Source organism: Dermacentor silvarum, chromosome 2 (genome assembly GCF_013339745.2).
Source record: "Dermacentor silvarum isolate Dsil-2018 chromosome 2, BIME_Dsil_1.4, whole genome shotgun sequence".
NCBI lineage: Eukaryota > Metazoa > Arthropoda > Arachnida > Ixodida > Ixodidae > Dermacentor > Dermacentor silvarum.
The window spans coordinates 67153311-67171387 of record NC_051155.1 but is presented as its reverse complement, the minus strand read 5'-3'; the positions used below and the strand labels follow the sequence as shown (position 1 = coordinate 67171387).

The 18077-nt window shown below is 44.9% G+C and overlaps 1 protein-coding gene across 1 annotated transcript in view; it reads left to right on the top strand.

Annotated features, from left to right (window-relative positions):
• LOC119440113 (juvenile hormone acid O-methyltransferase) overlaps window positions 1-18077 on the top strand; it is a 63436-nt gene that overhangs the window by 31798 nt on the left and 13561 nt on the right. Inside the window, exons 3-5 of the mRNA XM_049662762.1 lie at window positions 9507-9764; window positions 12248-12261; window positions 14727-15058. Of these exons, the coding sequence (XP_049518719.1) occupies window positions 9520-9764; window positions 12248-12261; window positions 14727-15058 (591 nt within the window). The 5' untranslated portion in view covers window positions 9507-9519. The remainder of the gene's footprint in view (window positions 1-9506; window positions 9765-12247; window positions 12262-14726; window positions 15059-18077) is intronic.

The following is an 18077-nucleotide window of genomic DNA, read 5'->3' as shown; positions in this document are numbered from 1 at the left end:
TACAGCGCCTATTGCAGTGTTGCGCGTGCAGCCGCGAGCGCTGTCGGCCTCCTCTCCCGCGCACCGTGTGCCTGTTGCACGTGCGTCGGCGGTTCTCCCCGGCAGGCCGGTGTGGTCTCGTGCGACATTAGGCTTAGCAAAACAGGACGTGGTCGGTGAAGTTGAAGCTCAAAATCTTGACGAAAAACGCACTCACCTTTAAAGTAGGTGGCTATTCGCTGATTCCTTGTAGCTTTCCGAATCTCTCGGTGCGAAATGAAAGGGGTGAGCGGCCTATTCCGTAGAAATGAGCGTAAGACGTAGGAGCCCATGTGGGGCACGTCAGTACTCCACGGCCCTCTAGCGGAGAGTCTATAAGAGAGAAGAATTTTAAAGCTAAACTTTTATATGACTAGACGAAATCGCCTATCTGCAGAAAACTATCATAATCAGCATTGGCTCGAGCGTCGTCGCGTTCTTCGGCAGCTGGCTCGTTGGCTCGTGCTCGTGCTCATGCTCGACACGCGCTCGTACCCCTGCTCCCGCGTTCGTCGTCGTCGTCGTCTGCTTCCACAGCTGGCTGAGTTGCCGCTTATAATTCCAGCGTAGAGTTTCACTTCTCTTCTGTTGTCGTAATGGGAGGCCCAGCTTACGGGGATATTAGCCATTGGGGTATGAGCCATCCATTGTCTTACGTAACGGACAGATTTAATTTTGAAGCAATTTATATTTCGACGAATCGCAAGCGGGAATGGCGGGCGAATGCGGCTGGACAGTTTTAATTTTGAAGCAATATAATTTCGACGAATCGCAAATGGCAATGGCGGGCGAATGCGGCTAACCACGCTACCGAGCAAACTCGAGACATCGAACGCAAGCGACAACTGTGGACTGCGGCCAAATCGTCAGTGACGTCGTGCTCTCCGTCGCAGCCGAACGTGTGTGTAACATCATAATTGAGAAATACTTTAATGAACCCCCGGGATTAACGCAGTGACAAACACTGGGGCCGCACGTTCCAGCTTCGCTGGTTAACCATATTCACGGAGGGGAAGGGCCGACGTTTCTTTTTTTTTTTTTGTATAGGGTCAGCATAGGATGAAACTCAAGAAGGGGGCGCACATAGTAGCCACCTTAGTACCGCGTTGTTTTAGTGGCAGATGTTGCCGAAACGGCAAATACGACTGCATGCACGACGTGATAAAATATATGGTAAGTGTCTGCTTCATCAATGTAACGCTGGGCTGATGAGAATGATCCATTAGTGCAAAGCGCGCTGCGTGGTTTTTATTAGAATTCAAGGAAAAGGGTGGGATTCCAATTTAGCACACGCCTATTCGTACTTTTGATGAACTGTTTTTAAGTGTCACCCTAAACACAAAACATGGCAAAAATAATTTCTGCGCAAGTACGGCCTACCGAATATTAATTTATATCGCGCGAGCGTCCACTGCCCAGAATGCCAGCGCCTTATAACAGCAAGATCGGCAACAGTAAGGCAAACGCTCAGTGCATTCACTCGTGCTAGCGTCGTGTGCTCTACGCCGTTCACTTTAATCGAACGCCCTTCCTTGTTATCTGTGAGGAACCATCGGTGACAGACAATGCCTAGCGTGTGCCAATAAATTTGCTTTATTACTTCAACTTTATTCCACGACACATAAGGGTGTCCAATAACAGGAAGAAAAAGAAAAATACAAAGCACATTAAGTGGACACATCTTAGTCATGTACAGTGCTCAGGGATTGAAACGCGATACTCGGCCGACATGGCGGCCGGCGCTTTCTTGCGCCACCGATTGGCGCTGGTAACTCTGAAATGACGAATTTTTGTGTGAGATGATAGCGAGAATCTTTTTGATGCATCGTAACTGCATTCTGGCCCCTCAGCGATCACCCAGCTATCACCGGTGCTCAGCCCAGTGGCTGAGCACTGTACGTATTTCGCTCCATGCAGCTATTTTGTAAACAGGTGCACGCAACTAACCCAGTCAGGGCGTGTTTATTCTTGAAGTGAACAGCGTATAGCCAAGGAAGCTATCCATAAAGTCACTGAAGTGCATGTACGCCAATTACCACACTATCACCGACCCGCGGAGTAAAATGTACAGGAATGCGACTGATCTCATAACAGTGATCTCCTGTTGACACGGCACAGTTGACAAAGCTTCGTCACTTGTCGTACAAATGGCAGAACTTGACGTTACTCCGTATCAGTAGCTAGATTTGGCACGCTTGTTTCGCTGCTGTATCGCCAAACGCAGTCACCGCGTCCGCTTCAGCTGCCGCTACAAACACTTGCGATGCCTGGCACCTGTCGCATATATGTTTGCATAAATTATGCCGTTTGCTTCAGTTCGCGCCGCTGATGCTCACGTCTAGACACTCGCTTGCTACAACCATCTTCGATAAAAGCTCTTGCAAGTAAACTGCTAAGTAAGTTTTAATGCGTTTACTGCACCAGTTGGTTCGATTTCAATCCGCGCAAACTATTCACATGAAGCTCTTAATATCTGCAGCCCGCAGCTTGTTGACACAATTAGTAGCAAACGAATCATCAGTGATATCTATATAGCTTTTTTCCATATTTTACGCAGCTATATCATGGCAGAATCATTACTTGGAAGAAAGTATCAGTGGTTAAAGTAACAGGGAACAGTGCTTAAAAGAGAAAGGTAACTGGACTACAAAAGCAATATTACTGAAAACTAGACCTTCACCTGCTTTCCATTTGCAGGCTATGTTCCTAGGAACGTAAGTGCAGCTCTTTGGAATGTTCGTGCTCTGCTCATAAAGACGAAAATTTAACAGCGAAGCTGATTAAGCCAGCCGTAATTTGTGGTTCGTATCAAGACAGACAGACAATGAACTTTATTAGAGGTCCTGAGGAGCACCGCCGCCGTTCAGGGCGGCAGCGCAGCGGGCCGCTCCCACGTGGGGACGGGGAGGCCGAGCCTCACCGCCGCGTCGTGGGCCCTGTGGGCAGCGCTTAGCTGGTGCAGTAAATCGGGTCTTCCTAGCTCGGAGCTCCACTTTTCCTCGGTGATGCGTTGAGGGGCCCGTAATGAAGGACAGCGCCAGTAGAAATATCAAAAAATAAAAGAAAATAAACTTCCTTGCTGAGGCGGGATTCGAACCCGCGTACCCACATTTCCAAGGCGACCGGCGTAACTACTAGGCTATACTTTTTTTTTCTTTCGTGGTATTCATTACATTAACATGTAATCCAATAAAACACTTACCAATTGTGCATAGTCATAGAATGGCGCGCATAATGAGTCACACACAGAAAAACAGGAGAGGCACTGTTCCCCTTTAAAAGGGTGGTAAGGCTAAGCACCTTACTAAAATGGGGTACCAGTCCGGTTGAACATCAAGTCCATCATACGCATGTTTTGGAAGCACAGTCATGTGGATGAAATTTACCAATGTAGGTACAACCAGTTTGGCGTGGTGGTTCATCATTCGCGCCTTCCACAAACTGTGCATTTCCGTGATTAAAAAAAAACATGTCGAAAGGTACATTTTCATCAGAGGTCGGCAGCAGGTATTGCACTGTATAGGGGTTGATTTCAAAGTCTTTCTTTTAGCGTCCCTTGGAGGATATCCTGAAATATAATGGCATCTTTGCAGCTAATAAAACAGTGTTCAATTGTCTCTGGCACATCACAAAGATGACAATTAACAGAAGACACAAATATTCCCTTTTCCTGAAGCCTTGTTTTTAGCGCTAAAGTTTCACTATGAAGTTTATAAAAGAATGTGTTGCAGCATGGGGATATATACAGTTTACGAACTCGCTTTAGTACATGGTGGCCTGGCCATTCAATGTATAGTGATCGGTAAAATGGAGGCGGAAATAGCATGGACAGTGAATGTTTGTATAACCTTTTACACGACATGGAGTTCAAGTATGCCGTGGAAAACCGAACAGTCGGGAAATGAACCGCCAATTAAACCTCTTGCGTGAAACCCAACAAGCATAAACGCGAAGAAAAATTTGACGAAACAACTACATGAGGTAAAGCATCAACAAGTGTGACTTGCATGAATGACCGAACTATAGGATGCGAAGTATCACGAAAAAGTAAGAAACGAGAGACTATTTGCCGCACCTAAAGATGCACTAAGTCGAGTCCACCCTTACTAAATGGTCTAAAAACATTGTCTCGCCTCATGGGCTTAAAAGTTGAATACCATATGAAAGTTGCGGACATTCGATGACAGCGCTGGATGTAGAGCCTGGCACAGTGAATCACTTGCAATACGTAGTAAATTTTAGTTGCCAAACACTTATTGCAGGCTTCAGCCTTTCCGAAAATTAGAAGTCGCTATGGAACGAATGTCTGAGCGTAACTTTGCAAGGCCAAAACCCGTTCTTTCCAATAGTGCGCGCTTAATATATATACATCTAGCGGCACGCCAAGATACGTTGGCGGAACATCAGTCCACTTGATGCCTGCAAACTGTTCTGGCTTATAACACCAGGAGCCGAACCATAAGCCTAAGCTTTTTGAGGAGTTCACTCGTGCTGCTGACACGCAGCCAAATTTCTCTATTGTAACCACAACCTTTTCAACACTGGGCTTATCTGTGCAGAAAAACTCTAAATGATCTGCGTAAGCTAACACCTTTACAAGTATATTGAAGCTATGGATGCAACTTCACTGAATTACGCTTAAGCATAACGGTTCCAGGTAAAGGACGAAGAGTAGTGGGGAAATCGGGCATCCTTGTTTTACCGAAGAGCAGATATCAACAGGTTTGGAGAGATGGCCATCAATATCTAAACGAGTAAAACAACAGGTGTAGCAAACCCTAACGCCTTTAAGCAGAACGGAGCCAACATTGGCGTCCGTAAGGTCTTGATGAGGGCAAGTTGGTTAATATTTGGAACAGAGGTTTGAACAGCGCGAATAAAAAAAGGACACGGAGAAACAAATACCAGAGACAAGCGCTGACTGACTACTGGAAGTTTATTTGGAATTCTTCAGCCATTTATACTCTTCCCAGCGTAGGCATGCGTACGCCAGTCAGATAAACATCACCAAAATCAGCGACACCATAATCTTTCATGCAAAAAAGCTATTTCTTTCTCCGACAAAGCGAGAGAAGAAAGGAAAGAGAGAGAATTAAAGCGTGTTCCAGAAGAGAAAATAAATGACTGACTCGATCAAAAGATTTAGCAAGGTCTACTTAGAGCATTGCGAGCTGCTCAGTGGAACCGTGACAGTATTGAAGAAGTTTACGGGCGATATGTATGTTGGTTCGAATTAATCGGCCCCTAATTCCGCACGTCTGATGGGAACCAATGACAATTGACATCGCAAATTGTAATCTATTAGATAAACCTTTGGCAAAAATTTTATAATCAACATTTGACAACGTGATTGGTGTGTAGTTTTCAACTGAACGCAGTTTTTCCTCATCTGAGCTTTTTGCAATAAGAACTGTGTGGATTTTTCAAAAAGATTGCAGTAGGGCGTCCACCTCTAAACTTGTAATAAGTATATCCAATAACATGGTACTGATAATTCCAGTGAACGCTTTGAACAGCAAAACAGCCACGCTTGCAGAACATGCATTTATGCAAACCATATGACTGCGTTCGAGCGTCGTCGTCTTCGTCAACAGCTGGCGCGTTCGCACGCTCGTGCTCTCGGAGGTGAAGAAGAGGTTATGCGCACGATGCTAGGGAGAGAGATAAAGAAAATGAGAGCGAGAGAGAGACGCATTCACGGAGCGGGTCTACTGGAACGCGTTGTCGGCATTCCAACGCCGTGTCCAGTGTTGCAAGCTCCGCTCTGCAACGCGCAGTGACGGCCGTAAGTGCGCGACGCGTGAAAAGAAATTATCATCATCAGGAGTAATAAGATGAAAAATTCGCGCGCATTTCCGGAAAATGCTGGAATACGATCGCCCAGCTTCGCTGTTTCAAGCGTTGCGCGACGGAGTGCAAGGTTTTTTGTTACAAATCATCGTCATCAAAGAATGGCACAGTTCATGACTTCCCTAGTCCGCCATCGAATGAACTTAATAAGGGCATTCTATGACTAGTTCGAGAAGTGCTAACAACCTATAACCAATACATGCGCTGTGAGAATCACTTTTGAGTTCAAAAAAGACAGTAAAACCAGCGTGTGCTTCAATCCGCAACTGAAACGATATAGCGTACGGCGACAACTGCATAGCACGACATCTACTCGAGACAAGTCCGTATCAAATTACACCAATCGGTTGAAGTTTACAACACTTAAAAAACAACCGAGCAACGCACAGCACGTGTTTTGTAATCAGACTGACACGCAGCGTCGTTTTTTTTTCTTGTCATGGGCTTGCCGTCTGCCATTCGTGGCTTGACGTGGCTAATTCGTTTATTCATTGCGAGGCTCTCGAATCTGGCAGACTTGATGTCATTAGGAGCATGCGAGGGTTTATTAGCCAGGTGCCTGCTCTCCCAAGGTCACGTGCTACGTCACACCATCAGGCTAAAAAGGATGTTCCAAATCCGCCCACCATGGTTCTGAGTGGCGCTGGATAACACACCTAGGGCTAGATCTAGTAAAACATAAATACCCAAGTTAGTGGACGAAGCGACGGCCGTCGCCGTAGCACAATTGGTAGTGCAACGCACGCTTAATGCGCAGGTTGCGAGTTCGGATCCCGCCGGTGACAAGATATCTTTTCGTCCACTTTCATTTCAATTTTCTTTATTTTCTAGATTCCAATTTCAACAACTCTTAATTTTGCCGATGCCTTCCTTGACTTCATTGTCTGTTGGCTTTATGTGGTTATGATTAACAAAATCGAACCCCTCAGTTCCCCTTCTTCTTCTCAGTTCCCCTACTTTGTGTGTGTGTGTACTCATGGGACAATTGTTCGCTCCATTCATGAGGTGTTTTAATTAACAGCATCACTCTTGTTCGAGCAGGGCACATGATTTTCGTATCAATTGTGGTACGTGATTTATTTCGCCATTTCTTTTTTTTATGAGTCATCGTATTGACGTACCGCTTGATATCATAGAGCGGATTGCCGTATGTGACGTCCCGTTATGGCCGTCGGTTTCTATGGGTTCCGGGGTGGCGTAAGACGAATCCAGACGCAGTGGAGACCAGGAAGGTGCTGCCAGACCCTTCTTCTTTATTGCTCGAGCCCCCCCTCGCAAGTAATAATCGAGGGATTACGAAGGCTAATAATTTAGAAAAGAACGTGCACGAGAGCCGTTGCTATGCAAAACATTTCCTTATTTCTTGTTCATCATGATGTCTTCTAAGAACGAAATAAGTATGAGGCTCCATCTTGGCATTGCTGGATTTATTTCGCTTCAAGACGAAATGCGCAAAAGGGCTCCTTAAAGAATATGCAAATTCTTATTTGTTTGTGCATGCGTGCGTGCGCGCGGTGCGCACACGCTTTTGTTTTTCTGGCGCATGTGGGCGCGCTCACTTGTTGCTGACCCCGTAGGCCACAGGATGAGCAACACCGTCGGTACAGGCACTACGTCGCTTCGACTTAGTGCTGAATTGAAACTATGAGCAATATAATAGAAGGCTGGGGCTAACGGCACGGAAGACGACGCCACATTGTACAATAGCAATATGTTTTCATAATTAAAATTATTTACTGTTTTTTTTCTTTTGTTATCTTCAGAAAAATAATCATCCGCAGCGCTGTGAGCGAGAGAAATCTCGAACTCGAAAAAAAAAACAAGTGCTCAAAACACATCAGGGACGAACTTGACGGTTCTAAGGGACGAACACTGCACTTCTATTTGCTACCAACCAATAGAGTGTCGTGACTAGTAAAAAAAAGTTCAGCCAATTGCGCGCATACAGAAACACAACTTTGAGACATTCGGCAGAAGTTTGCAACATAGCGTTATGTTGCTGTCTTTCACAGAAGCGTACCCCCCACCATTATGCACTAAAACTGATCAATGCACTTTGAATGACAAATTGGAGCGTGCCACAAAAACATGAGCATGCGCCTTCCTCGAATATCAGTTGTGGCCTCTGGCCAATCGGCTGCAACAGCGCGTTTCAACGCATACCCGAGCGGGGCCGTTAGACATAATTATGCTCGTAACGCTTATCGTAAAAATTTCTTCTTACGTCGGCAGCTACGACAGTTGTTTAGACTTCGTGAATCGACTTACGCTTATTATTGGCGCAAGTACTGAAGTTCGCAGCTGTGCTACCATTACTCATACGCCTTTTTCGACTACAGCGCTCGTCTTTGAAGCGGCGGGCCTTGCAAGCCGGCTGATCTAGCTTACGAACAGTTTTACCTTTTTGAATATGCTTTTTGTAACAGTTATCTTACGCCAAAGTTGTCCTTAATTTCGCTTATGGAATTACGCCCCAGGTTCGCAAGATAAATAGTCTTAACAATATATATAATATATATATATATATATATACAAGATGCAGGGTTTCGCGCCAGACCCGAAGGTATATTCAAAAAAGGAAAAAAAAAGACGAACGTTTATGGCATATTTACTGACTGACGTGTCGGCCGGAGGACCGGCCTAAGTCGGAGTGAATATATATATATATATATATATATATATATATATATATAGAAGAGAGACGCAGTGACGACGGTCACCTGACAATGGGATTACTACGGTGGCGTGACTGCGACAGTATGACCACAATCGGATGACGAAGCTGGAGTAACGATGATGGGTTGACCCCAACGCCATCACGACTATTCTATGACAACAAATGCACAATGACGATGACAGCGGCAGGACGAGAGTCGGATGACAACGCGGGAATGACGACGTGCAGCGTCCACGCAGGCATCCCGACCACTAGCATATACCTAGTGGCCCAAGCTAGCAGACAAATTCAGTCACTGGGTTGGTGTACGAGGATAGATAGATAGAAGTAGACAAAGAATATTATTTGCAATAAATGTTCTTCAAGTAAGATTGATTCCCGCAATGCGTGGGGACCCGCCGGGGTGACTCGGTCAGCTAAGGCGTTGCGCTGCTGAGCACGTGATCGCGGGATCGACTCTCGGGTGCGGCGGCCGCATTTTGATGAAGTCTAAATGCAAAAACGCTCGTGTGCTTGCGTTTTAGTGCACGTTAGAGAATCCCAGGTGGTTACAATTAATCCGGAGCCCTCCACTACGGCGTGCCTCAGAATCAGAAATGGTTTTGGCCCGTAAAACCCCAGAAAGAAGAATGCGTGGGGAGCGCTTACAGAATATTTACGCGTCTCTTGTAGCATATTTATTAGTCCAAATAACGTTTAAAGTCTTGCTTGAAAGCCGCATAGAAATAAATTATGCTTATTCCTATGCTCAAACTTGTATAAGCTACTCCAAGTAAGTGCTTGCTCGATCGTGTGCTTGTAATAAATATTGTAGTAACACTTGAATACTACTTCACCTTTGTTTAGAGATAAGAAAATGTATATCTCAGTTGCATAGTCTTCTACAAAGTTGTACAAAAAATGTAACTCTTACTTTGTACGAAGTACCGAAGCTAAAATAATGATGGTGTTCTATTTTCAGTTACGCATTTACAATGCAAGCACAAGCAACTGAAGGCCCCGTTACTTCAGCCCCGGTAACTGCTGCCGCCGCTGTTGGTCCGTTCATGACACAAGACGCAGCAGATGCGTATGCAAGCAAGATCGCACTCAACAAGAAACCATTTCTTGAGTTCCTACGCACGTTCGAGTGGAAGGAACCTACTAGCGACCCCAATCAGCAGTTTCTGGACATCGGGTGCGGAACAGGGGATGTCACCAGAGAGCATATCCTGCCCAGGTAGTACATTACGTGTCCTGCTTCGGCATAGCCACCTGCAAAAGGTGCCCTAGAGCAAACACGATTCAGTGTGCTTTGTTTTGTGTATCTCTGTATTATTTAATTACACATGACTCAGATCACCAACCTAAGAAAGCGTCATGCAGATGCATCCAAAGGCGCTTGAGATAGTTGCAAAACATGGCAATACCGTAATATTGCCATGTTACGCAATATTACCATTGACAACTCCTGGTGCACAATCGCCTGCATTAGCGCAATGCTTGGTCCAGGATCGTGGTTGCGGCTATATATGAAAAGCAGTAGGTGAAGCGGCCTATATCTCGCGTCGAATGATACGCACCACGTCTTCGGTTGGAGGAGCTGGGCGCGGCAGCGGGGGGTCCTCAGAAGAAGAAGTAGCGGCGGTGTTAGGCAACCGGACGAACCTCGACTGGATGCGGCGACTCTTCGCTTGCTCAAACCGCCGACACTCTGCAGTAATGTCAGCCACTGTGGCGCAGTTCCTAAAGACGAGTAAATTAAAACCATCATTTTCAATATGTGGCCAACCTTGTCTGATTCCGACATCTTGTCATCGACCTTCCGACAAAGGGCCAAGATATCCCGAATGTAGGCGATGTAGGATTCGGTAGTGGTCTACACTCGAGCCGACCATCTGGCTGACCGAAAAGATCCCGAAACTTCTGCTTGCAAAGGTCCCAGTTGGTGAGCTCCGCTTCATGCCTGGCGTACCACACGCGAGCTGTGCCTTGCAGGTAGAATACAAGGTTTGCCAGCATCAACGTCGGGTCCCTGTGGTTGGAGGTGCTGCCGCGTTCGTACCAGTTTAACCAGTCGTCTACATCGACATTGCCAGTTCCGGTAAACGTACTGGGGTCACGAACTTGCGCTAAGATGACCGATGGATTTGCAGAAGGCGAGGCAACTGCAGATGACTCACGTTGACTATCCAGTAGTCCAGTCTGCGTCGCCATTGCCTTCGGTCACACTAGGAGTCCACTGCGGAGTTCCGTGTTGTGGTGGCGTTACCCCGCACTTCCACCAAAATGTAACAAGGAAGTGAGAGGTAAAATTTGTATTTACAGGAGCCTATATATATATTGTTTGCCTATATATATATAGGCTGGCTTCAGGAAGGGATATTCTACGATGGATCATATCCATGTCATAAATCAGGTAATCGAGAAATCTGCGGAATACAATCAACCTCTCTACATGGCTTTCATAGATTATGAAAAGGCATTTGATTCAGTAGAGATACCAGCAGTAATAGAGGCATTGCGTAATCAAGGCGTTATCAAGGAGTACAGGAGGCATACGTGAACATCTTAGCAAACATCTACAAGGATTCCACAGCTACTTTGGTTCTCCACAAGAAAAGTAGAAAGTTACCTATCAAGAAAGGGGTCAGGCAAGGAGACACAATCTCTCCAATGCTATTCACTGCATGCTTAGAAGAAGTATTCAAGCTCTTAGACTGGGAAGGCTTATGAGTGAGGTTCAACGGCGAATATCTCAGCAACCTTCGGTTTGCAGATGACATTGTCCTATTCAGCAACAATGGAGACGAATTACAACGAATGATTGAGGACCTTAATCGAGAAAGTGTAAGAATTGGGTTGAAGATGAATATGCAGAAGACAAAGATAATGTTCAATAGCCTGGCAAGGGAACAAGAATTCAGGATTGCCAGTCAGCCTCTAGAGTCTGTAAAGGAGTACTTTTATCTACGTCAATTACTCATAGGGGACCCTGATCACGATAAAGAAATTTACAGAAGAATAAAATTGGGTTGGAGTGCATACGGCAGGCATTACCAAATCCTGACTGGGAGCTTACCACTGTCGTTGAAAAGAAAAGTATACAATCATTGCATTCTACCGGTGCTAACATATGGGGCAGAAACTTGGAGGTTAACAAAGAAGCTCGAGAACAAGTTAAGGACCGCACAAAGAGCGATGGAATGAAAAACCTTAGGACTAACGTTAAGAGACAGGAAGAGAGCGGTGTGGATCAGAGAACAAACGGGGATAGCCGATGTTCTAGTTGACATTAAGCGGAAGGAATGGAGCTGGGCAGGCCATGTAATGCGTAGGACGGATAACCGGTGGACCATTAGCGTTACAGAATGGATACCAAGAGAAAGGAAGCGCAGTCGAAGTCGGCAGAAAACCAGATGGGATGATGAAGTTAGGAAATGTATATATATTTATATACGCGTGCAACAGGCAATATGGCGAAATCCACACACGAGCCGAGGCAGCGCCTTCATCGTCTTCCTTTGGTTGCGTCCTCGTGCGCGCTTGGGTAATGGTCCCGTGACAATGCAATCTACTGTGTTGTGTACAGAGGATAAAGTGGATAGAGTTATTTTCAACGGTATTTATTCACTGGATTACCTTGGTAAGACATCGCTCCCATATTGAAGCAGTGTATGCAAGTTTTGAGTGAACCACTCTCGTGCAGAATACATGTTTCAGGGAAACGGGTGCTCGTGAGAAGTTAACGCGGAGTTATCCTAGCATATTCTGTTAGCATTGTTAATTATACGTTCACGATATGTGGACGGCCAACAAGCCATAAAGACATATACGTCGGCAAAGTAGCCATGACAAGAAACACAAGCTGGTAAACTATAAATATAAGTAAAGAAAGCAGCCATGTAATATACTCTGAAGTACCTCAGATACTATGGAAGTTTCCTCAGAGGTCGCGTCATTTGCTGTAACGAACTCTGAACAGTCAGTAAGAACAAATTCGAGTGAAGTTAGAAGATTAGAATGAATATTAAGGTAGTGAAATTAGTATAGTAATAGTGGCATACGTTATGAAATGGTTTGGAAAGTCTCAAAATATACATTTTATCAATGAACACTTCACATGTGTACTTATTTATCCTTTTTCTCGGGGACTGCATTTCACCCACTCACAACTAAAATATATCGCTCGGCGCAAGACGCGCCTGCATGATTGGAACTTACTCGAATGTTATCAACGATTCTATCCATTGTATGTTGTCACCGAAGCTTGTGTAATTTGATTGTATGCGCGAAATGAATCGTGTAGTACTTTCTAGAAGACACGTGGGCACCAGCGATTACTCTGGAACCTTCGATGACTCATGTATAACAGCCTACGCGCTTAACCGGTAGATCCGATTTTTACGATCGACTACTTTTGTGGGCACAAGTTCGCTCAATAGCAAAGTTAGTTTCGTCATTCACAGTTTTGCTACTGTGTTTTACACAGCCACTGCTACGTGACACAATGATTAAGGATGCCCTTTCATTTGTGATAATCATATAAGTTACATTTCGAATGAATATATTTTCCGGAAGCCTTGTTGTGAATCTTGATTAGAAGGCGATTGATTCAAGGAAGTTTGCTAGGCTTGGGAAGAGGATGTGTTCTAAACTTTTTGCATAATATAATGATTAGCGAAATACATCTGTAGTTTAGAGGGAAATGCTCGGTATCTTTTTTTTTTTGAGTGCTCACCTTGCTGACCTTCCCATCAGCAGGGAGAGAGGCCGTGTCAAGTGATTAGTGAATAAGAATAGAATGACGCAGAAGCCTCACGTCAATGGAACAATGAAGGCGGTATGACGCCAAATTATATGCCGTTATAAAAAGATGATGGTAAAACGACAGCATGATGGCGACGGCAAGACGACGATGGTGTGCGAACGACGGCATGACGAGAGTCGGATGACGAACTTATAATTACGACAATGGATCGACCATGACTCCATCACGATGGGATTTTGTGTAATGAATGCACAATGACTGTATTACGACAATGTCAGGACGATTATGGTATGCCGAGAGTCTGCTGATAAAACTGCAATACCCCGAGGCAGTGATCACGACAGGTTCACGACCACGTGAACACACCTAGTAGCTCAAGCTATTAGGCAACTTAGGCCACTGGAGTGAAGTAGGTGTGACGACGACGTCATGACGAGGGTCAGGTGACGAAAATATAACGACCCCGACGGCATCACGACCACGAGTACATACATAGTGGCCCAAGCTATTACACAACTGCAGCCACTGCAACCGGTTAGAGCGCGTGACGAAGTTATGACGAGAATCGGTTCATGCAACTGGAATGTCGATCATGGAACGACGGCACCATGACCCCGACACATACCTAGCGGCCCAAGCAGGCAGACAACTTTGGCAGTAGGTCGGCTTAACAGGCTGGAGAAATACATAGGCTCTCTCTCTCAAAACGGCTGAGGTAGGCAAATAATGCTAATCGCAATAAAACATGGACGCCATGCAGTCAGTATTTTTTCGAAACGAACGGCATTCATTTGCTGGTTCCTGCACCGCGTTAGTCTCAACACATTACCCAGAAAGGGGCATCGATTTCAGCCGTTAGTCGTGACGCTACGAATAGTATACAGGATGGAGACAACCCCAAATTGTCTCCACGCTCGCTGAGAGTAGTTAGTTTGTAGTCAGTAGGACCAGTGAAGAGGTGGTATGGTGAACACACCGCTTAGCGCTAATACGGAACACGACGGTACTTCTCTAGTATTTTACGTACTTCTGCTATCTACAATTTCTGCTTGCACTACTTCCGGGATAGCTCAGCCGATTTTGCAGTGTGAGCCAAGACTATTTTTCGTGAAGGTGCTGTGGTCAAGAAAAACCGAAATAACCATATAGCTCGGTAAGACGCGTTACTGCACTACTGGTGCATGGTGGTTTTGGGGATGATTTAGTGGAATTCGGACGACACATAAAAAACACACAGCACACATTCACGAATGAAGGCTTCTCTGTGCGAGAGCTTAACGTAGTTAAAAAGAGATTCTTATAATTTTTCTCTACCATGCTCCAAGGATGTATTGCGCGTACAAAAATTGCACTTAAATATAATGGGGGCAAATCAAGCCTCCTGATATGAACTCAACGACATGTCATTCATAAAGGTCTGTTTCCTCACAGGTGTCCCGCCATGCCGACGGATCGTGGCCGTCGACTTCTCACCCAAAATGCTTGAGTTCGCCAAGAAACATTTTCCCCACCCACGCATTGAATACAAACAGCTGGACATAGGCCATGACGTCGATAATTTCCTGGCCGAGCATGGAACATTTCAGCGAGTGTACAGTCTGAGGACATTGCACTGGGCGAAGGACCAGGCCCGAGCATTCTCCAACATTGCCCGCCTGATGGCACCCGGCGGAGAATGCATCCTGCTATTCTTGGGTCGCTGCGATACCTTTGATTTTATGCGTCGCATGGCTCAGCTGGAGCCCTGGACGAAATATAGCCACGTGAGTACCGACTTTTAATAACCAACAAATTGCGAAGTTTTGCTGTTATAAAAAGGCAACATTCATCGCCAAAATATTGCGCAAGCATTTTGAATCACACTACATTGGGGAGTAGGTTCCGCATTCGCAAACGTTTAACATTCGTACTTTACAAGTCAGCACTAGAACAGACGAGGACAAAGTAAAGATTGGTACACATACCAGCACTGACTCTTACCTGCAGCTTGTTCGTGAAAAAACAAATATATTTGCACTGAACAACTTGACAAAGAACAGTTTTTCGTGAAGTTAAAGAAAACAGTGAATGCGTGACAGAGCTTAAAAGCTACAACTATGAAGAAATTCGAAGCCTACACCTTGTTACGTAGAGAAAAATAACAACAAACCGATGGCTTGCTGATGCACTTGTTCCCTTTATTATTAAGGACTTTCGCTTGGCTTGTATGGACAATAAAACATGAAAAAATTTCCGGAAATTAGTAGCCGGTGCCTCTGACATCCGCGAGCTCAGAGCCGGCGCCGTCATGCATTCTACAATTCAAACTAACATGTGGCAAACACAGGAGCAATATAACAAGAAAACTTTTCCCTCCGAACGTAGCACGATGATAAAAAAGAACATAATACGGGCTTATCCGCCTTCGCACATGAAAAAAAAATTATTTTCAGTTTTGTCAGAAGGGCTGAAAACTATAGCAAAGTATAGTAGTGTTGCGCGTAAGCAACTGATGCTGCGCAGCCAGGAATAACGTCCAACAGGGCCATCTTGCAGGAACAGGCTTGTCACAACCCCAGCGCTATGACGATTGCTGGCAGCCGCGTTACAGGTGTCGCATCTCTTTGGCGCACGAGAGGAGACAGTCGGCGTTTGTCAGTACCCAATGAATGTATGCAATAGGTTTAGCTTGACGTGTACTGCACGTCCTGCTCAGACCAGTGTATCTACCACGGTGTGGCATGCACGGCGGCTGCTCAAGAACATTGATCTGTACGCACACAACGCTCATGCCAGCAGCGAAAGCAAGACCGTTACCCCCCCACTCCGACAGAGGCGATTGAGTTGAGCCTGACCGCGCGTCCACTGCGTTCGTCATTTTTGCGGCCGGATGCACTGCACATATCTGGAGGCCTTCTAACCGTCCACGTGCAACCTTGCATGCACCGCCAATACCAGGACAGCCCGACGGCGCAATACCGCCTTGAGAGTCCCTACAATTTCTAAGGCGATAAAACTTGTCCTGGTCAGGCGCTAATATTCGGCACAAACACTTTTTATCGCTGGCCGCTGGCCGCTGTACAAGAAACACGGTAGCCCTTGACAACACACTGTCGAAAAAAAATTGTCGGTGCAGAGTACGTCGAATGGTTTAATCAGTTCTGCGAAAATCCGCAAGCTAGACGAAGCTTTATATAAAAAAGCAAGCTGTCAACTCGGATGCATAAGAAATCTAAGCAACACACATTAAAAAAAGCTCAGCAGCATTTTTATATAAAATCTCGAGTGTTGCATTAAAACCTCTCCTGCTCTTACGAATTCTCCCTTCGACCTCGCTCCGCCATATCCTAGTCTCTTGCTTACGTGAGATACTACAGCCACCACCCCGAGAAACGTATTTAACTGTGAAGCGTTCTTCCCGATACAATGAAAGGGACCGATGGAAAAATATTGATATGCATCATAATACAGATTTACAGGCTAGAATTGTAAATTCAACGATCTTACCAATCGGAAGTTACTTGATGGCTAATCGACAAATGTTCGCCAGAAATGGTTCCTTTTTTTAGGAAGTGATATTCGTGCTCATGACTGACAGCTTTCGTTATGCACGTGTTTGCTCTGTCGGCTGCTGTACGCTTCCATATATGAAGTTGCTGTGTGAAATCCCTGAATATTCACTCAGTATTTGTATGACTATAACGTACTATAATTTGTACATACATTGTACATACATTGTACATTGGTCAATAGGCGCGTTGTGCTAAGTTGTTTAGTCAATGTAGAATTCAATGAAGTCAGCAGGAAAAAATGTGTTTGTAGAAACGGATTTATGTTTAGCCAATCTTTTTTTTTTCAAAACGCGGTAATTCATTCTATAGTGCAGTCGGTTTAGCAATGGAGATCACAGATTTGTCGAGTGCCAATAAAAGATTCTTATTCCGCAGGCAGAGAATTAAACACGAGAAGCGCGGTTTAAGACCTGTGTAGATCAATGTGTGCTTGACCATACATAGTTATCTTGTATTCCGTTTCTCAACATTTATTAAATGCTTATCATCACGTCGCTTTACCCTAGGATGACGTAATATATTGGATATTAAGTTCTTTACTTAATATTGCAGCATAACAAGGATATGCTTGCTGCCAGAAGTTCTACATGTCATATGACAAGAACTATTGCTGTAACATTATTTGTTCTAACGGAGTCAGGAATTGTAGAAGTAAGCGTTGCAGATGCACTCGTCTTCTTCATAAAAAACAGATAAGTCAACATACATAGAAGATAACCAGGTTTTTGTTATCTATTATTTAAATTCTCATCTAGTTTAGGAAACGGTTCTTTTTACAGACGCGTAGATGTAAAGTGAACTGCAGCTGGATAAGTAAATCTTGCTTCTACAATTGAGAAAACGGCCATTCCACAAGAGAGCCGGATTGATAAGCCGACAAAGAGCAAAATAATATACGCTTGACCGCGCTGCCCCGGGCATCCCAAACCAGTTTGATGTGGCACTACGTCGGCAGGCGCCTATAATTTGTATGAAAGCAGTAAAGACTTATGACATTGCTTTAAAGAAAATGCAGCAAGTTACGAGAAGTTTTCCATTGCTAATATCGCCCAAGCGATAGCAAAAGTTTGGCGGATCACACGCACATACGGGAATCAATGGTAAGCAAAACTCACATAATAGTTCATGGCAGTGTGAAACACATTTCATGCCAACATGACGCTAATGAAGCAAATCCAGCACAGTTTTATGAATATATAACGCTATAATGACGCGGATGCATTGTAATTAT